Source organism: Microcebus murinus, chromosome 2 (assembly GCF_040939455.1).
Source record: "Microcebus murinus isolate Inina chromosome 2, M.murinus_Inina_mat1.0, whole genome shotgun sequence".
Taxonomy (NCBI): domain Eukaryota; kingdom Metazoa; phylum Chordata; class Mammalia; order Primates; family Cheirogaleidae; genus Microcebus; species Microcebus murinus.
This window is the reverse complement of record NC_134105.1, coordinates 2,130,199-2,149,668: the sequence shown is the minus strand read 5'-3', so window position 1 is coordinate 2,149,668 and position 19,470 is coordinate 2,130,199. Positions and strand designations below refer to the sequence as shown.

Sequence of the window (19,470 nt, the reverse complement as noted above, 5' to 3'; positions counted from 1 at the left end):
CTCAGTCACAGGGAGGTGCACCCTGCGCGCTGTAGTCCTGCCTGGCTCCACCTTCCCGGGCACGTTTCCACTGCAAACCCAGCCTGGCAGCCAGGTGCCCGTGAGGCTCCCCACGGCCGGGCAAGTGAGCGCAGCCGCAGCTGTGCACACGCAGCACGCCTCTCCATGTGCAGCCCTGCGGCTGCTCCGTGCTCATGGACTCCCGTGCACGCCCCTCACCATGTGGCACCCCGCCCGCACCCAGAGCCCTCGGTCGAGCCAGGGGGCCTGAGCTGCAGGTCTCCCCAGGCCTTCAGCCGCGCCCACCGCATCGGGCAGAACAAGAAGGTGATGATCTACCGCTTCGTTACTCGGGCCTCAGTGGAGGAGCGCATCACACAGGTGGCCAAGCGCAAGATGATGCTCACACACCTGGTGGTGCGGCCCGGCCTGGGCTCCAAGTCGGGCTCCATGACCAAGCAGGAGCTGGACGACATCCTCAAGTTCGGCACGGAGGAGCTCTTCAAGGACGACGTGGAGGGTGAGCCTCTGTTCTCGGGGAGCATGGTGGGGGATGGGTGGCCCTGCTTGAGACACACCACCCAGGGCCTTCCGGGTCCCTGCCAGCCCCACTGGGCACAGCCCCTCTCTCTGCGCCCTGTCAGGGCAGGCCAGGCTGGCGTCTCTGGGTGCTGCCTGCCAGCCCTGCAGCCCTGCTGAGCTCCGGCACCCGCACCCTCCTCCTCTGCCCTGCAGGCATGATGTCTCAGGGCCAGAGGCCTGTCACACCCATCCCCGATGTCCAGTCCTCCAAAGGGGGGGCCCTGGCCGCCAGCGCGAAGAAGAAGCATGGGAGCACCCCGCCAGGTAGGGGCCAGCACGGGCCCAGCCCCCGGCTCCCCTTCTGTCTGGGCTGCTGCTCCTGAGGAGGAAGGGGCTCCCCTACCCCTCCGGCCCCTTTCTTGGGTGTCCTGGGACTGCAGGTGGGCAGGAGTGGGGCTGTCACAGGACAGTTTCCTCTGTCTGGTCACCCTGCTCTTCCACTGCAGCTCCTGGGGGACTGGGAAGGGCCGTAGCTGGGAGTCTGCCCTGGTGGGGGCCGAGGTTCACCTGGGCACTTTTTGTCTCTCTACGCTGCACCCTGTTCGCTCCCTTAGGTGACAACAAGGACGTGGAGGACAGCAGTGTGATCCACTATGACGACGCGGCCATCTCCAAGCTGCTGGACAGGAACCAGGACGCCACGGACGACACGGAGCTACAGAATATGAACGAGTACCTGAGCTCCTTCAAGGTGGCTCAGTACGTGGTGCGCGAGGAGGACGGAGTGGTAAGGTCCCCGCCCCCACCTCCAGGCGTGGCCCCGCCCTCCCAGCCCCGCCCCCGCCTCGCCCCGCCCTCCAGACACGGCCCCGCCTTCCGGGCATGGCCCCGCCCTCCCTGTCACCCCCCTGCCGCTCCCACCGCGGCCCCGCCCCGTTACTGCCCCTCCCACCCCCGCACCCGGCTCCGCATGCGGACCCCCGAGTTCCCAAGGAGCCCACACTCCCACCCACCGCGTCTTCTCCCTTCACCGGCTGCTCCTGGCTCTCCTGGCAGCCCTTCCCCTCCTCCATCACCCTGCACCCTCCACGCAGACCCCATGCGCCAGCCATATCCCCCCTTGACTCCGGGAGCCTCCTGGGGTCAGGCGCTGGGGCTCATTCGAGTCTGTACCCCAGCGCTTGGCACAAGGCCAGGAAATAATACTCAGGGAGTGAATGAGTGAGCGAGCGAATGAATGAATGACTGGGCAGGGGCGGGGAGAGAAAGACCAGCCCAGGCTGGGGTGGTCAGGGAAGGCTTCCTGGAGTAGGTGGGGCATCCAGCTCATCCTTGAGCCCGGGAGGGCAGAGGGCAAGGCATGGTGCAGGCTGACCCCACGGAGCCCCCCCCCCTGCGCCCCCAGGAGGAGGTGGAGCGGGAGATCATCAAGCAGGAGGAGAACGTGGACCCCGACTACTGGGAGAAGCTGCTGCGGCACCACTACGAGCAGCAGCAGGAGGACCTGGCCCGCAACCTGGGCAAGGGCAAGCGCATCCGCAAGCAGGTCAACTACAACGACGCCTCCCAGGAGGACCAGGGTGCGTGTGGGGACCGGGGGCTGCCGGGCCCCAGGGGCCGGTCAGAGGGGGCGCCTGTGCAGGAAGCCCCTGGGCGAGGTGTGGGCCCCGGGCACAGGTGCTGTGTGGACGGCCTGGCAGGGAGGTGCGTGGGGAAGGCTTCTCGGAGGAAAGGAGTTGGGGGCAGGTGCTGGGTGTTTGGGGAGCAAGACAGGTGCCAGTCTAGTGACTGCATCACTGTGGGCAGGCCTCCTTGAGTCTCCGTTCCCCATCTGTAAAGTGGAATGACAGCGTGATTTGTGAGTGTGTGGTGTGGTGGTGGTGGGGTCATTGAGTTCACAAGAAGTTCCTGGTGGCCGTTGTCATGGTCACTGATATGATCGGGCTGGGGCGCAGGGGCTTGTGAGCCCACTCCGTGCCCCTCTGCCTGGTCCCCTGCAGAGTGGCAGGACGAGCTCTCTGATAACCAGTCTGAATATTCCATCGGTTCCGAGGATGAGGACGAGGACTTTGAGGAGAGGCCGGAAGGGCAGAGTGAGTCTTAGTGTTGGTGACTTGGGCTGCGCTGAGGCTGTGTGTCTTGAGCTGCTGGGGGTGGGGGTGGGGTCGGCCTGGGGTCCCGAGGCCCCAGGTGTGCTGGCAGGTGGGGTTCCTGACCCCCAGGCCCTTACCTGAGCGGCTGTGGCGGGCTGCTCCCCAGGTGGACGGCGGCAATCCAGGAGGCAGCTGAAGAGTGACAGGGACAAGCCCCTGCCACCTCTGCTTGCTCGAGTTGGGGGCAACATCGAGGTGAGGCCTGCCTGCACCCCATCTCCCCAGCCCCCTTCCTGCTGCCCTTGGGGTAGGGAGAAGGGGCTGGGGGCTTGTCCAGGGTCACACGAGAGAGGGAGGGTGGGCCAGACGCTGGTCTGATCTCTGCCCTCTGGGTCCTACCCCAGGGGGAGACCCTGCCTTCCCCACGCCCCCTCCCACGCCTTTCTTCCCGAATCCCTGACTTCTCCGATCCCACCCCGTCTCTGACCTGGGCTCACACACCTGCCTTCCACCTGCTCAGGTGCTGGGCTTCAACGCCCGGCAGCGGAAGGCCTTCCTGAATGCCATCATGCGCTGGGGCATGCCCCCGCAGGACGCCTTCAACTCCCATTGGCTGGTGCGGGACCTTCGCGGGAAGAGCGAGAAGGAGTTTAGGTAAAGGGGTTGAGGTGGTGGCCCAGGCTGTGGCTGCCCACCTCAGGGACGGGCAGGCTCGGGTGGGCAAGCCTCTGGGCAGTGTCTCTGCTCCCCTCCCAGCCTAAGGGCATCTAGAAAGTTCACTGCCATCTGGTTTTTGGGTGGCTGGGGTCCCAATGGCGAGCTAAGCTGATTTGCTGAAAATGCTGACCAGCCACCCCTGCCCAGACCGGCTGGTGTTACAGCAGGACAGTGAGGAAGATCTGGGTCACCAAGACCAGGGCTGTCCTAGGAGGTCCCCCTGCCGGGGAGGCCCCCTGTGGCCAGCAGCCTGGGGGAAGCAGGTGATGGTTGACGATCCCAGCCACAGGTGCCCCGGGGTCCTGCCAGCCCTCTCAGAGGGCTCTTGCCGGCCCCCCACTCCCTGAGCCCCAGTCCCCCCCACCCCAGAGCCTATGTGTCCCTCTTCATGCGGCACCTGTGTGAGCCGGGGGCGGACGGCGCGGAGACCTTCGCGGACGGCGTGCCCCGGGAGGGCCTCTCCAGGCAGCACGTGCTCACCCGCATCGGGGTCATGTCACTGGTTAGGAAGAAGGTGGGTGAGTAACCTCTGCACGGCCCTTCCCGGTGGCTGCTTGGGGACCTGGCGCTGCCCGTGGGAGGTCAGCGGTCAGAGGGCAAGCGCCTGGCCCTGGCCACACAGCTGCCCGGGTCTGAGCCCGGCCAGGGGGACCGACCTGGAAAACCCGGGTGAGGGTGAGGAGCCGGGGGTGTAGGCCAGGATGGCGGGTCACAGGGTGGGGGGCACACAGGGACATGGGCAGGGGGCTGGCAGGGAAGCTTGTGGTCAGCAGGGGTCTGGCTTGGGCATCCTTGGGTGGAGGCTTCAGCCGCCCCAAGCCCGAGACACCACAGTCCCACTGGCTGCCCGAGGCCCTTAGGGCTGAGCTGCGACCACCACCCTCCCTCCTTCCTCCCGCCGCCCCAGGTTCAGGAGTTTGAGCACGTCAACGGGAAGTACAGCACCCCGGACCTGATCCCTGAGGGCCCCGAGGGCAAGAAGCCTGGCGAGGTCGTCTCCTCCGACCCCAACACGCCGGTGCCCGCCAGCCCCGCCCACCTCCCGCCGGCCGCGCTGGGCCTGCCAGGTCTGGGGTCCACGCGAGCGGGGTGGGGCCTGGGAAGTGGCAAGGCCGCAGTGACCTCGAATCCTCACGCACCCTGCAAAAGACGGGCCCCCTTCCCCACGAAGCTCCTGTCTGCTGACGTGTTGCTCTCCAGGGAGTTTTTCTTTTTAATAACAGTTTTGAGATATAATTCACATACACACTACAACATTCACTCTTTTTAAAAGTGTACTCTTCAGGGTTTCTAACATGTTCACGGGGTGTGCAACCATCACTGCTGTCTAATGCCAGAATATTCTCATCCCTCCAAGAGAAACCCCACATCCTTGGGCAGCTACTTCCCTCCCCCAGGTCTGGGCAGTCTCGGGTCCGCTCTCTGCCTCTCCGCATCGCCCCTCCGGCGTTTCCGATAGACGGAGCCGAGCGCCTCGGGGTCTGTTCTGTCCGGCGTCTCTCTCTGAGCGATGTCCCGGGGCTTGTCCACGCTCTATCACGTGTCAGCTCCTCGTCCCTCCCTGTGGCCAAGTGACATTCATTGCATGCGTTTGCTGCATTTTGTGCACCCATCCGTCTGGGGTAGATTTTGGGTGGTTCCTACTGCAGGGCTCCTTGCAAAAGATGCTGCCATGAGCAGCTGTGTCTTCAGTCCCTGTGTGGACGTAGGTTCTCGGGTCTATGCCCGGGAAATGAATCGCCGGGTCATGTGACGATTCTTTTTTTTTTTTGAGACAGAGTCTCACTGTGTTGCCCAGGCTAGAGTGAGTCCCGTGGCGTCAGCCTAGCTCACAGCAACCTCAAACTCCTGGGCTCAAGTGATCCTCCTGCCTCAGCCTCCCGAGTAGCTGGGACTACAGGCATGCGCCACCATGCCCGGCTAATTTTTTCTATATATATTAGTTGGCCAATTAATTTCTTTCTATTTATAGTAGAGACGGGGTCTCGCTCTTGCTCAGGGTGGTTTTGAACTCCTGACCTTGTCAGCACAGGTGTGCTTTTTGAAGGTGGATACACCTGGGGTCACTTCCTAAGTCTGTCCTGAACTCCGGTATGACCTTGGGCAAGTCCCTGACCCTGTGAGATGGGGGCTGCGGTAGGTAGTGCCACCTCCCAGCTTCTTGGAGCCACACCAGTAGCTGGCACTTTGTCATTTGTCGGGAGCCGACTCATCAGGGCGGAGACTGGGGCCTGTCCAAAGGCACACGGGCAGCGAGCCAGCCTGGAAGCTGGGACCACGCCCGGTGTCCTGGCGCCCAGTCTGGGCCTCTCCCTACCTCACCTGCCTGTGTCCAGACGGGCAGCTGCTGCCGTGCAGCCCCGTCCTGACAGCGCCCACTCCCGTCTCACTGGCCCGAAGTCCTCCAGGATCCCTGGGTTGCAGAGCCCGGATGGACCGTGCTCCGGCTGACCCGGGGGTCCTGCCCATCTCTCTCAGAGGTGCCTGGCCCCGAGGCAGCCTCCGGAAGGCCAAGCCCTGCCTCTCCCCTCTGGCACCCCATCCCTTGCCTTCCTCCCCTCCATGCCTGAGCCACCTGTCTCACCTCTTCCCTTTGACTCTGCAGACAAAATGGAAGCCCACCTGGGCTACATGGATGAGAAGGAGCCGGGGGTGCAGAAGCCAAAGAAGCCGCTGGAAATCCAGGTGTGGGCCCGCGCCGGGCGTGGGGTGGAGGTTGGGTCAGGGGACCTTCTCAGACCCTGTACAGCCAGGTACGAGCCTCCCGGCTCCCAGGTCGGGCCTCTGGGATGCCGGGAGCAGGCTGGGAGCCAGGGGGCAGGTCCCAGCGCAGTGTGTTCCCTGCCCTGTCCCTCCTGACCCCAGGCCCTGCTTCTCCCTGGCTTGTCCTCCCCAGGCTCCGCCAGCTGCCCTGGACAGAGTGGAGGGTGAGGAAAAGCACGAGAGCTCGGTCGGCAAGGAGAGAGCCCGGGAGGAGCGGCCAGAGGAGGCAGAGAAGGCCCAGCCCTCCCCAGAGCAGCTGCCGAAAGGTACGGGCTTCCTTCCGCAGGCCGCCCCGCCGGGCAGCGTCCAGCCAGCCCTGGCCAGAGAGGGGCGGGTGCACGTCACTCCGTTTCTGCCTGGCTGCGCTGCACTGTGCGCTGCTGCCACCCGCGTCTCTCCACGTGGGCTTTTTTTTTTTGAGACAGAGTCTCACTTTGTTGCCCAGGCTAGAGTGAGTGCCGTGGCGTCAGCCTAGCTCACAGCAACCTCCAACTCCTGGACTCAAGCAATCCTCCTGCCTCAGCCTCCTGAGTAGCTGGGACTACAGGCATGCGCCACCATGCCCGGCTAATTTTTTCTATATATGTTAGTTGACCAATTAATTTCTTTCTATTTATAGTAGAGACGGGGTCTCGCTCTTGCTCGGGCTGGTTTCGAACTCCTGACCTTGAACAATCCGCCCACCTCAGCCTCCCAGAGTGCTAGGATGACAGGCGTGAGCCACCTCGCCCGGCCTCTACGTGTGGACTTTAATTCTTCCGGCCATGCAGATTAGGGGTTATTGGGCTGCTCTTTCATTAGTGGTTTCGAGCTGATTTGCGTCGTTGTTTGAGGACATGAGTCTGTAGGGTGCTGTTGAAAAAAGCTGCTTTCCGGCCTGATGTGGTCAGATTTTGCAAATGCTCCGAGTGTGTTTGAAAAGGGTGTGTATTTTCTGATTGCTGGGCGTAAGGTTCTAAACATATGCAATGGCGCATTTAGATAATGCTCATTAATCGTGTTGTTTAAGCTTTCACATTCCTACTAGTATTTGGTTTGCTTTGATCAGTCGGTCTCTGAGAGACGCGTGTTAAAATCTCTCAGGATTGTGGATTAATCTCTTTCTCCTGGTAATGCCAGATTTTGCTTCAGGATTTTTATAAATTTTTTCTTTTTTTTGGGCAAAATGTGCCTCTAATTATTTTGTAATGACCCTCTTGTCCCTTTTTAAACTCTTTGCTATAAAGTTTATTTTGGGTGATTTGGGTTGATCTTACTTTAGTATATATTTGGTGTACTTTTCTCTATGCCTGTTTAAAAAAAAACCAGCTTTGTTGTGATATAATTCCCACCCCCTGCGGTTAACCTACCCACTTGAAGTGTACTGTTCCTTTTTCTTTAGTACATTCACGGAGTCGTGTAATTGTCATTATTGTCGAATTCCAGAGCATTTTCATCTCAGCAGAAGGAAACCTTTTACCCATTAGCAGTCACTGCCGTCTCCCCATCCCAGCCCCGGCACTCGGGGGCCTCTCAGTGGACTAATGCAATATATGGTCCTCTTGCGTCTGGCTTCTGTCACTTAGCAAATGTCTTTAAAGTTCCGTCATGCTGTGCAGTGTATCAGTACTCGATTCCTTTTTTACGGCCAAATAGTATTCCACTGTGTGGATCTACCATGTTCTGTGTATCCATTCATGGCTGGTGAATTGTGGGTTGTTTCTACTTCTTGGCTACTGTAAATCATGCTGCTGTGGACATTTGTGTACACGTGTTCCCGTGGACGTAAGTTTTTAGTTCTCTTGGGTGTATACCCCAGAGTAGAATTGCTGGATCACATGGTAACTCCGTTTACCTTTTTTTTTTTGAGACAGAGTCTCGCTTTGTTGCCCAGGCTAGAGTGAGTGCCGTGGCATCAGCCTAGCTCACAGCAACCTCAAACTCCTGGGCTCAAGTGATCCTCCTGCCTCAGCCTCCTGAGTAACTGGGACTACAGGCATGCGCCACCATGCCTGGCTAATTGTTTCTATATATATCAGTTGGCCAATTAATTTCTTTCTATTTATAGTAGAGACAGGGTCTCACTCTTGCTCAGGCTGGCTTCGAACTCCTGACCTCGAGCAATCGCCCGCCTGGGCCTCCCAGAGTGCTAGGATTACAGGCGTGAGCCACAGCGCCCGGCCACTGCTTACCATTTTGAGGAACCGCCAAGTTGTTTTCCGAGTGTGCCGCAGCAGCGTACGTTCCTGTGTGGCGGTTCCAGTTGGCCACACCCTTGCCAACGCTCCCTGTCATCTGTCCTCCTGACGGTAGCTGTCGTGCTGGGTGAGAGGCCTCATCTCCCTGTGGCTTGGATTTGTGTTTCCTTTGTGCATAAAGATGCTGAGTGTCTTTTCATGCGCTGTTAGCTCGTTTGTATATGTTTGTTGGAGAGATGTCTTTTCAGATCTTTTGTCCTTTTGTAAGTTGGGTTATTTTTCTTTTTATTATCGAGTTGTAAGAGTTCTTTATAAAATACATGTTCCTTATCAGATATATATATGATTTGCAAATATTTTCTTCCATCCGTTTACTTTTTTTTTTTTTTTTTTTTGAGACAGAGTCTCGCTTTGTTGTCCAGGCTAGAGTGAGTGCCATGGCGTCAGCCTAGCTCACAGCAACCTCAAACTCCTGGGCTTGAGCGATCCTCCTGCCTCAGCCTCCCGAGTAGCTGGGACTACAGGCATGCACCACCATGCCCGGCTAATTTTTTATATACATATCAGTTGGCCAATTAATTTCTTTCTATTTATAGTAGAGACAGGGTCTCACTCTTGCTCAGGCTGGTTTTGAACTCCTGACCTGGAGCAATCCGCCCGCCTCGGCCTCCCAGAGAGCTAGGATTACAGGCGTGAGCCACCACGCCCGGCCCATCCGTTTACTTTTTTTTTTTTTTTTTTTTTTTTTTTGAGACAGAGTCTCGCTTTGTTGTCCAGGCTAGAGTGAGTGCCGTGGCGTCAGCCTAGCTCACAGCAACCTCAAACTCCTGGGCTCGAGTGATCCTTCTGCCTCAGCCTCCCTGGTAGCTGGGACTACAGGCATGCGCCACCATGCCCGGCTAATTTTTTATATATATATATAAGTTGGCCAATTAATTTCTTTCTATTTATAGTAGAGACGGGGTCTCGCTCTTGCTCAGGCTGGTTTTGAACTCCTGACCTTGAGCAATCCGCCCGCCTCGGCCTCCCAGAGAGCTAGGATTACAGGCGTGAGCCACAGCACCCGGCCCATCCGTTTACTTTTAATCTCTCTGGGTAATTATGTTCTAGGCATATCTCTTGTAAACAGTGTGTAGGGGAATTCACTATTTCATCTTATTTATTATTATTATTTTTTTTGAGTCTTGCTCTGTCGCCCAGGCTAGAGTGCTGTGGCCTCATCGTAGCTCACTGCAACCTCCAACTCCTGGGCTCCAGCAATCCTCCTGCCTCAGCCTCCCAAGTAGCTGGGGCTACAGGTGTGAGCTATCACACCTGGCTAATGTTTTCTGTTTTTAGTAGAGACGGGGTCTCACTCTTGCTTATTAGGCTGGTCTTGAATTCCTGACCTCAAGCGATCCTCCCTCTCGGCCTCCCAGAGTGCTAGGATTACCGGTGTGAGCCACCGCCAAGCTCACTCTTGTTGGCAGAATTGAGTTCCTTGAGGTCGGAGGGCTGCGGTCCTGTTTCCTTGCTGGCTGTCAGCTGGGGGCCACTCTCAGCTCCTGGGAGCCACTGCATTCCTGCCACCTGGCCCTCGCAGGCTTCAAGCCAGCACTGGTGAGCGGAAACCCTCCCGTGCCTCAGACCTTCCTTTTCTGCAACCAGCCAGGGAAAACTCCCTGCTTTAAAGGAATGTTAATGATTGTGTATTCTTTCTAGAAGTTTTATCTGGCTTTTCCCAATTTATTTTGTTGTTGTTGTTTTGTTTCATTTTTTCCTTTCTTCTCCCTCTCTCTTCATTGGCTCCTGATGTACTTATTTTAGAGTCTCCTTGACGTTGTTTCATCATCTCAGGACACTGGTCTCCGTGTGGCCAGCTCCTTCTTGCCCGCGGTGGGTGAATCCCTGTTTTGTCTAGGTTTGGGTTGGGCGCGTCTTCCCCAGGGACTGTTTTAACCGCAGGACTCCCCCGTCACCTGGTGGTGGGAGTGTCCCTCGCCCTTTATTCCCAGAAGCTCAGGGCCCAGTGGTCGCATGGACCGTTTTGCTGGTCTGGGACCCGTTGCTCCATGCTGTCTGCCAGGGGTGGTGCAGAGCAGGTCTCAGCCTTGGGTTTGGAGTCCCCACTGGGGACTTTCTTCCTCTAGATCCCTTGCGGGAGACAGGCCTCCTCAGGCCAGCAGGCAGAACCTTCTCTCTTTCGCAGGGACCAGGGCCTTGGCGGGTGTTGGCTTAATCCCAGCTCTCTGCGTCTTTCGGGCTCGAGGCCTCGTCTGTCCTGCCTGGGTGTTGAGACCCAGCCGGGAGTTCCAGGCCTTCCACGTCATCCTGGTGTCAGGCCACCCCCTGCCTGGGGCCACCAGATGCCAACTTAGGCTTCCTTCCATTAAATATCCTCTTTGTTCCTGGCAGCCGATGATTTCCTGTTCTTTTCTGAAGCTCACCTGTGTGCTTATTAATGCAGTGTGTTTTGCCCAGCAGTTCTGGGTGTTTTGAAGTGGAGTGTGGCAGTAACAGAGGCTCACTGTGTTGCTGGAACTGCAAGCCCTCTGGCTGTCATTGCAGTGGCAGGACGTGGAGACAGGCCTTGAGGAGTTGGGGGTAGGGGTCAGTCGGGGGGTGTCCAGGCCCTCGGCCCTGCCCGCCAGGGCCTCTCCAAGTGGACTCCGAGTAACGCGTTGGTGGATGAGGTTCTGCGTGTGGCCACAGCAGCACTGGAAGGAAAGCCACCAGCCCAGAGTCCCCTCCCCAGCCCTGAACCCTCTTCGTCTTGCAGAAGAAGCACTTCCTGAGAAGGAGAAAATCCTGGACAAGCTGGAGCTGAGCTTGATCCACAGCAGAGGGGACAGCGGCGACCTCAGGCCAGGTTGGGGCTCTTGCCTGTGCTCTGCCCACTCCCTCGAGGGCGCCCTCTGGACCCGGTCAGCCTCCTGCAGCCTCCCAGCTCTGTCCTCTAGGCCCCAGGCCCTGGTTGGAGCTGGTGGGTGGGAGCCGGGTAGCTCTTTCCCCTCAGGGGACAGACTCCCCCTCCTGTCCCCTGAGTGGGCCTCGGGCCCAGCCACCAAGGGAAAGGGGGAGGGCTGGTCATAGAGCTTGGCCTGGGGTATAGGGGGCTCAGCTGGAAGCTTTGCATATATACCTCTAGGGGCTAGAATGTTCTGGAACAGTCATCCTGGGATCAAATCTCTGAGGCGGCTCTGCCATCCGTGGACTTGAGCTATACTTTCCACAGTGCTTCCCTGCCCGGCCGGTGGCCCTGATGTGGTGGGGGAGGGGACTGGGGTCTGCTCAGGACAGAGAGAAGGGGCTGCCAGTTTGTCATTTGAAACCCTTCTGGGCGGTGAGCCCCTTTAGGACAAGGGAGTGTGTGTCCTGCATGCCTTGGGTCCCCAGTGCTTACAGAGGGAGGCCCCTGGGTTGTGCCTTTTCGGTGGATGGATGAATGTGACCTCTGCCCCCACAGATGACACCAAGGCTGAGGAGAAGGAGCTCATCGACACACAGCAAAATGGGGACAAAGAGGAAAATGAGGAGGGGCAGAAAGAGGACAAGAACGGGAAGTTCAAATTCATGTTCAACATTGCAGATGGGGGCTTCACAGGTACCAGAGTGGGCGATGGGCAGAGCGCTGGGACTGTTAATGTTACGGGTTTTCTGACTGGGTTCCAGGAGTCGGGGCGGATGGCTAGTTTATACTAGAGTGTGAATGGTTGATTTTTTAAAAAAGAATCCATTATATAGCCTTTCTTAGCAACACCAGACCTCCAGCCAGGGGCGGGGCAGTGGCAAGGAGTGAGGGAAGAGGTTCTCCCCTAGGCCCACCTCTGTTTGAAAGCCTAGAGAGCATCTCTCATTCTGCTCACCTTGGTTTGTTTCCCAGAGCTGCACACGCTGTGGCAGAACGAGGAGCGTGCGGCGGTGTCCTCGGGGAAAATCTACGACATCTGGCACCGGCGCCATGACTACTGGCTGCTGGCCGGCATCGTGACGTATCCTTGGCCGAGCCGGGCTGGGCAGGCTCCTGCCTGTTCCTTGGCGGACCTCAGGGAGGGCCCCTGAAGGCTCTAGGGGGGTTCCTGACACGGCACCAGTCTCTGCCTCCGCTGCCACGTGGCCTCTTCCCTGTGTCTCTGCGTCTGTCCAGCTTTCCCTCCTGCAGGGACACCAGTCATAGGGTTTGGGGCCCACCTGAACCCCGTGTGACGTCTTCGTAACTGGATTACGTCTGCGGAGACCCCATTTCCAAATCGGGTCCCATTCCCGGGCTCCAGGGCTTCGGACTTGACTGTCTCCGCCCCTCTGTAGTTGGGGTGAAGGAGTCAGCCCCGCGAAGCCCCAGTGCCGTGGCTGGCGCCCCAGGACGCCTGTCAGCGCCTGCTGATATTCCCGCTGTCATCGTCATCAGTGTGCTCATCTTGCCACGAGGCTGATGACTTGGCTGATGACACAGCCAGGGTGCTGGACCCCGGGCAGGCCCTGCCCCCTGCCCCAGCTGCCAGGGCCCCCCCCCTTCCAGCAGCTAGGTTTGCCCTTAACGGTGCCACCCAGGCACGGCTACGCCCGCTGGCAGGACATCCAGAACGACCCGAGGTACATGATCCTCAACGAGCCCTTCAAGTCCGAGATCCACAAGGGCAACTACCTGGAGATGAAGAACAAGTTCCTGGCCCGCAGGTTCAAGGTCAGCCTCCCCAGGGGCCCTGGCTCTGGGGGAGGGGCGGGTCTCAGGAGGGCTTGGGGCAGAGAGGTTAGAGAGCAGCCGCCCCTCCCCACGTGCCTAGACCCGGTCAGGCTGTCGACGTCGCATGCGTCGGTCAGTCGACCAGCAGGGTGCTGGGATTCTTGCTCTGGGCCAGGCCCCGCTGGGCGGGTATTCGCCGTCTGGGGTGACAGGCACAGAGAAGCCAGCTGGGTGAAAGCTCCTAGGGGTGGCCTCGGCCAGGAGAGGACGGACAGCCGGTGGGGGCGTCCTCCCTCCTGCCTTGCTGCCTGGAGCTGCGGCCGGGCGCAGGGGCTGGTGGAGGAGAAGGGTGGGGGCGTGCGGGGAGAGGGGCCAGGCCGACGCTCGGTCCCCGCCCCCAGCTGCTGGAGCAGGCGCTGGTCATTGAGGAGCAGCTCCGGAGGGCGGCGTACCTCAACATGACCCAGGACCCCAACCACCCAGCCATGGCCCTCAACGCCCGCCTGGCCGAGGTGGAGTGCCTTGCCGAGAGCCACCAGCACCTGTCCAAGGAGTCCCTTGCCGGGAACAAGCCTGCCAATGCCGTCTTGCACAAGGGTGAGTGAGCCCCGCTTCCTGCAGTGCGGCCCCCGCCTTCCTCCTGCCGGGCGATCGCTCCCGTCCGTAGATGAGGGCCTGATGGGGCTGGGGCTGGGGACAGTCCTCAGCCCGGAGGGTGTAGCCTCCTGGGACAGGATGGGACGGTCCTGCCGTCCAGTGCCTCATCTCCCCTGTGGGGAAACTGAGGCTCCTTCCTTCTCCAGCCTCTTCCCGAAGGCCTGCTCTGGTGCGTGCCTGGGCTGGGGGCAGGTGACACAGAGGACGGGAGGTGGTGGCACAGGCTCTTGTTTGTTGAGCGCTGCCAGCATGCCTTAAGCACGTTCTCTCTTTAATCCCCACAATTTCCTTCAGTGGTGGGTCTCCTCATTGTCCCCACTTTAAAGACAAGGACATCGAGGCCCAGGGAGGTGAAGTCACTTGCTCAAGATCTCCTGGGATTCAGACTTTGGACACTGGCTCTGAAGCTGTGTCTGGGGTCACCAGACACCAGGCACATTTCTGCCTGCAGGGGGCCCCCAGGCTGGGAGGCGGGCGGCCCAGAGTGAAGAGGGATGTGGCCAAGGCCAGGGTCACTCACGAGAGTCACTGGACTCACACTCCTGTGCCTGTCTGCCGAGTGGGCAGTCTGCCCTGTGAGCCCGTCTGCAGCGGGGGCTGGGGCTGCAGTCTCCCTGAGGGGCTCTAGGAGGGAGGGCCAGCATGGGGGGGGGCTTCTGGCTCCCCTCGCTGCAGCCCTGCAGCCTGGCCCAGCCCGGAGGGGCCGGGGGAGCAGTTGTCCTGCAAGTCCCCACTGTGCCCCCCGCTGGCGACCGTCTGCCTTGTGGCCCGGGCGGGCCTGGCGCCTGCGGGGTGGGGCACAGTAACAGCCCTTGGAACGAGCAGCTGCCTGGCACAGCGCACGGGGAGACGCCGCCCTCCATGCCGCTGCCCGCCCTCCCACCCGCAGTCCTGAACCAGCTGGAGGAGCTGCTGAGCGACATGAAGGCGGACGTGACCCGCCTGCCCTCCATGCTGTCCCGCATCCCCCCGGTGGCCGCCCGCCTGCAGATGTCAGAGCGCAGCATCCTGAGCCGCCTGACCAACCGGGCCGGCGACCCCACCATCCAGCAGGTCAGGCTTGGTCTGCGCGCCCCGCCCAAGCCCCTCTCGGTCCGGGCGCCCCCGGGGTGGGGGCGGGGCGGGGCGCGGGGGACCCCCAGACCCCCGTAAAGCTGCGTCCTTGCCTCCAGGGCGCTTTCGGCTCCTCCCAGATGTACAACAATAACTTTGGGCCCAACTTCCGGGGCCCTGGACCGGGAGGGATTGTCAACTACAACCAGATGCCCCTGGGGCCCTATGTGACCGGTAGGTGCCCGCCGGCTTCGGGGCAGCATGCACACAGGCGCCCGCCGGGCCTGGCCTGCCCGCCGCCTGGGACGCCAGGCAAGCCCGCGCTCTCTCTCTCCCCGACAGATATCTAGCCGTCCCCGCGAGGCCCCTCTGTCGCAGCGCTCCTTCCCAGCAGAGGTGAGGCGCTGTCCTGTGCCCTCCCCACGGGCTGGCAGGTCGGCCCGGCCAGAGCCCCCGTCCCTGAGCCTTGCAGCCTGTCCTGCCTCGGGGCCCCGAGACACCCCCTGTGCCTGGGCCCCTCTGCCCCCACCCCGCTTGTGCCGGGCCCGATTTGCAGCCTGCGTGTCTGCCCATGGGGAGGCTGGGGGCAGGACACGCGGGCCCAGTGGACTCGCGCCTGCTCCTGCATGTGCACACACATGCCCGGTGGTGAGTTGCTGCCGCCCTGCCTGGACCATCCCCGTCCCGCCTCTGCTGCCCTGCTGGTGGCGGGCGCCACGTCTTGTCTCACACCCTCACTCTCTGCCCACGATCAGGAGGGTGGTCGAGGGTTTGGGGGCAGGTGTTATTGGCAGTAGGGGCTCATGCCAGAGAAAAATGTCACTTCACCCTGGCCTCCTTCCCCGGCCACCAACCTCCACCGAGCCCCTCGGCAGTGGAGGCTGCAGGGGCTTGCAGCCTGGCCACCCCTCTGCAGGCTGCTTCCTGGCTGCTCTGTGGCACTCTGGCCCAGTGGCCTGTGGCTGGGGGGTTGTGGCTCAGGAGCCCCCTTGGGTCACAGTTGGCTGTGGTAGGTGGTGGGTGGGCAGCTGCACACTGGTGGGTGCCCCTCCCCGCCCCCACCCCTCGTGACCGGAGACCCGGCCACCCCGGCCACCCGGCTGCATCACCTGCCCATCCGCCCTTTGCAGCTGAGCTTGCCGGGCCGCCCGCCCGGCTCCCACAGGAGAGAAAAGCTGCCGCCTTTTTAGGAGCCGGTGCCACCTTGGGACAAAAAGGGAAACCGAGTAACGCCATCACGTGGAGGACGAGGCCCAGCTCGGCTGGGCAGAGCCCAGAAGTGCCGCCTCATCGTGGTTCAAATGTTCTTCCACACAGTGTCACCCACAGCCACGCCGGACGTGTCCCCTCACCACCTTTTCCAGAACGACTTCTTAGAAGAGATTTCATTTATTTGTACGTCTTTTGCACTTTCCTGTTGAAGACTTGAACAAGTTTGTCTTGATAAAAGTCGGATGCCGTGTGGAAGCTTCTGACCTGCAGCGCTCACCGTCTCTTTGCCGACGGGCTCCGGACCCGAGGGGAAGCTCCTGGGAGCCCCGGCGCTGCCCGGCGGACTCGGCCCAGCAGGGGAGATGGCAGCGCCGGGCCCGGGAGCCCTCACGTGCCCTCGCCCCATCCTGTCTGCACCTGCGTGACGTGACGGCCCTTCTGCTCCGGCCCCCTGCTCGCTGGGGTGCCCCAGCACCAGGCGGGCGGGTTTGGGGGGCTGCCGTCCGGCCCGATGGTGGAGGCCCTGGCTGATCCCAGGTCAGGGCAGGGCGTTTCTGCCACCTCCTTCCTGCCAGGGCCGGAGACCACTGGGGGATCTGCTGTTTCCTGGTGGGGAGGGGCTCTTCCATCAGCAGGTGTCTGTCCCTGGCCCAGTGTGTCTCGAAGGCCCTGGACTCTGTTACCCAGGGAGGGCCCATGGGCCTGGCTGCTCAAGGCGGGCGGAAGTGTGTGCTCCAGCAAAGGAGGGAGGACCAGAGCCACTGAAGGAAGGGACTGGGGGGGGTGGCGCCTACCATCTGCAGGGATGTGGCTGTGGGCAAATAGTGTCCCTGCAAGAAGGGTCTGGACACTGAGGTGGCCCCAGAGACCGTGGCCTGGCCCTGTGCCCTAGGAGGCCTACCCGCCCCCTCCCCGTCAAGGTATAGACTCCCCTGTGCACAGTGTCCTGGGCCACAGATGCAGGAGGGGAGCCAGGCTGTCCCCTGGAGCCCGGACTCATCCCTGTTCTCCTGTCCCTGGGGAGGCCTTTGTCGGGGCACTTGCTGCTCGAGGCAGGGCCCAGCCGCCCTCCCTGTGTTCGTGGAGAGCTCTGCGTGGGCCTGGGCACCGTGCCGCCGGCCTCTGCAGCCCCTCCCAGCTGGAGCATCCAGGGCTTGCCGCCTTGTTTCCTGGCAGGAATGCCCTGGAGTCCCAGGACCACATTGCCACATGTGTATTGTCATTGTCAGAATTCCCACCCCTCCACTGCCCCAGCTGGAGGGTACCATGTGGGGGAGGGGGAGGGAGGATGGCTGGGTCCAGGCCTGTCTGTCTGTCTGGTCCTCCAGAGGGGCTGGAGCCCAAAGGGGGCTTCCCAGTGGAGGTGCCCCAGGGTGCAGGGTCCTGGGAGTGTGAGGAAGGGGCCCAGTGAGAAGCCAGCTGGGCCTGGGGGCGGGGCGCTGCAGGGGCTTGGGCTCAGCTCCCTGGGAGAGGGGTGAGGGACACACGGCGTCTCTCGGCTGGCCCCAGCCTGAAGGGCAGCCAGGGCCGGGCCAGGACTCGCCGGCTTGTCTTGTGGACATTTGGGTGGTTGCCCGGCCCTCCTTGCACCCCAGATGTCCTCATCTGCAGTGTGGCTCTCTCTGAACTGCCAGGACCCCTCCCTCTTTGTGTCCCGCACTCAGTCCCAGTCTAGGTCCCCAAGGCCAGCCTGGCTCCGGCGTTGTGGGTGGGCAGAGCGGGGGACCCTCAAGTGGAGAGAAGACTGTTAGCCGGCCTGAGCGCAGCACGGATGTCCCTGGCACGTGTTGTGGCGGCTGACCCGGCACAGGGCTAGGGGCTGTTCCAGTCCCTTGTGGCTTATCCACATGTGTCCGCTGGTCAGTGCCTCCCTGCAAAGGCTCCCGGCTCAGGCCACAGGGCCTGGAATGTCCTCATCTCCAAACAGGTGGCAGGTTAGCACTGCGGTTGGCCTCCCTGGGGACAGTGTCCGCCTTCCCTGGCCACAGGGGACGGGTCCCCAGGGTCAGGCCTGGAGGCACGTGGTGGGGAGGGTGGAGGTCTGAGTCCACGCTGCTTCACCCCAGGCAGCTTTGCTCCGTCCCTCCCTCTTCCTCCTTCCCTGGCCTTGCCCGGGGTCCCCTCTCTGGCAGGCTAGAGTCAGGCACCGAGGACAGCCTGGCCAGAGCCCCACCCGGTCCCAAGAAGGGCCATGCTCTTTGCAACTGACTGGCGCCCAGGAGGCCGGGCCGGGAAGGCTGCGAGAGTTGGGAGCAGGTTTCTGGTGGACGGTTTTGGAGAGGAGAAAGGATTTTAAGAATGTTTTCTTCTTGGCTTATCAGTTATCTCCTGCCAACAGTGGGGCTGGGGGCCGGGAGTGGTGTCCGTGTCTTTGGCATCTTCAGGCTGGGTTTGGTTTTTGCTGCTGGCAGAATTAGGGTCCTTGTGCACGGCGTGATCCCAGTGTGCAGCCTGTGTTTTTATGTTTCCAGCCACCTTATGATTTAAGCCAGTGCTGAGTAGGGTTTCTGTTGAACCACCTTTGGGCCAAAGGTCTTGAAAGGCAGTGCCCAGCGGGCTCTCAGGCGACAAGGGAGTTTGGGCTGCAGCGACACATCTGGAAGGGACCCTTTCTCCAACATGCCTGCCAGGGAGGCAGAGCCCTGAAAGCCGCTTTCCGAAGCTCCTTTGTCTTCTGTGAATTTGGCTTCTCCTGGAGGTGGGCCTGGACGTCCCTGGCCCCACACGGCCAAGGTCCTCCTGCTCGTCGGGGCTGCCTTCCCCAGGGGCTCCCCTGCCGGGTCAGGGGCTGCTTGTCTCGGCCCGGGGATACCTGCAGTCCTCATTCCTGTCCCGGATCCCAGGGCTTTTGAGGCCCGAGGGGGTCCGGGTGGAGGGTGGGCTGGCAGCCGTGTGGAGCCTCCGGTGTGTGCGGGGTGGGTGGGGGCCGAGACCGACACGCCCCTCCCTCCTCACCGTCTTGGTGGCCTGGCCGTGGCCGCAGGCGGGTGGTCTCTCCCCCATGGCTCTCCTGTGCAAACCGCTGCACCCGTCAAGGAAGCTGGTTCCCCGTCCCGTTTTCTATGTCTGAAAGTTTACAGGTTGTGGTGCATCAGCCCAAAGTCATTGGCGTTGTTGTGTTTTTGGATTCTTTTCCCTTAATTTTCAGATTTTTTTTTTTAACAAAGTATTTTTTTAGGCGCGATAACCCAGAAAGGGCCCTTTGGGTTGTGTGTGTGTCCTGAACTCCTCACGTACAGATCACCTGGAGCCCAGGCCCCCCTGGAGAGGAGGGAAGGGTCTCCCCTCCCCCCCCCGCCCAGGGGGTCTGAGCTGGAGAGTGTGGGGGCCTGAACCCCACCCACCCAGGCTCAGCATCGCCCAGCGGAGAGAGGCCGTCCCCTTGCCCAGGCTGGAGAACAGGATGGGGAAGCGGGGTGCTGGGCTGGGCGTGGGGCCAGGGGCTCGTGGGCAGTCCCCACTGGGTGTCCCAGCAGAGGCGGGGGTTGCACTTTGGAAGCTGAGCTCCCTGCCGTGTCCAGTCTGTGCCAGTGGGAGGCTGGACAGAGCCTGTAGCCGACACAATCACCTTTACTTTGTACTCTGTGTGTATGTTTGGTTTTCTGTGTTTTAA

General features: G+C 61.0%; 1 protein-coding gene across 4 annotated transcripts in view; it reads left to right on the top strand.

The window, feature by feature from the left end:
• CHD5 (chromodomain helicase DNA binding protein 5) overlaps positions 1 to 19,016 on the top strand; it is a 64,212-nt gene extending 45,196 nt beyond the window's left edge. The window contains exons 23-42 of one of the 4 annotated variants that reach the window (XM_075993399.1): positions 289 to 520; positions 736 to 846; positions 1,137 to 1,309; positions 1,928 to 2,102; positions 2,523 to 2,615; positions 2,782 to 2,870; positions 3,136 to 3,269; positions 3,702 to 3,846; positions 4,240 to 4,399; positions 5,938 to 6,017; positions 6,229 to 6,361; positions 11,031 to 11,120; positions 11,718 to 11,855; positions 12,135 to 12,243; positions 12,803 to 12,935; positions 13,337 to 13,532; positions 14,482 to 14,645; positions 14,765 to 14,879; positions 14,988 to 15,041; positions 15,776 to 19,016. In XM_075993399.1, coding sequence (XP_075849514.1) covers positions 289 to 520; positions 736 to 846; positions 1,137 to 1,309; positions 1,928 to 2,102; positions 2,523 to 2,615; positions 2,782 to 2,870; positions 3,136 to 3,269; positions 3,702 to 3,846; positions 4,240 to 4,399; positions 5,938 to 6,017; positions 6,229 to 6,361; positions 11,031 to 11,120; positions 11,718 to 11,855; positions 12,135 to 12,243; positions 12,803 to 12,935; positions 13,337 to 13,532; positions 14,482 to 14,645; positions 14,765 to 14,879; positions 14,988 to 14,995 — 2,478 coding nt within the window. In that variant the 3' untranslated portion in view covers positions 14,996 to 15,041; positions 15,776 to 19,016. The remainder of the gene's footprint in view (positions 1 to 288; positions 521 to 735; positions 847 to 1,136; positions 1,310 to 1,927; positions 2,103 to 2,522; positions 2,616 to 2,781; positions 2,871 to 3,135; positions 3,270 to 3,701; positions 3,847 to 4,239; positions 4,400 to 5,937; positions 6,018 to 6,228; positions 6,362 to 11,030; positions 11,121 to 11,717; positions 11,856 to 12,134; positions 12,244 to 12,802; positions 12,936 to 13,336; positions 13,533 to 14,481; positions 14,646 to 14,764; positions 14,880 to 14,987; positions 15,042 to 15,775) is intronic. The other 3 variants (XM_075993402.1, XM_075993410.1, XM_075993407.1) reach the window with 3 other exon arrangements.
• The last annotated feature ends 454 nt before the right edge of the window (positions 19,017 to 19,470 follow it).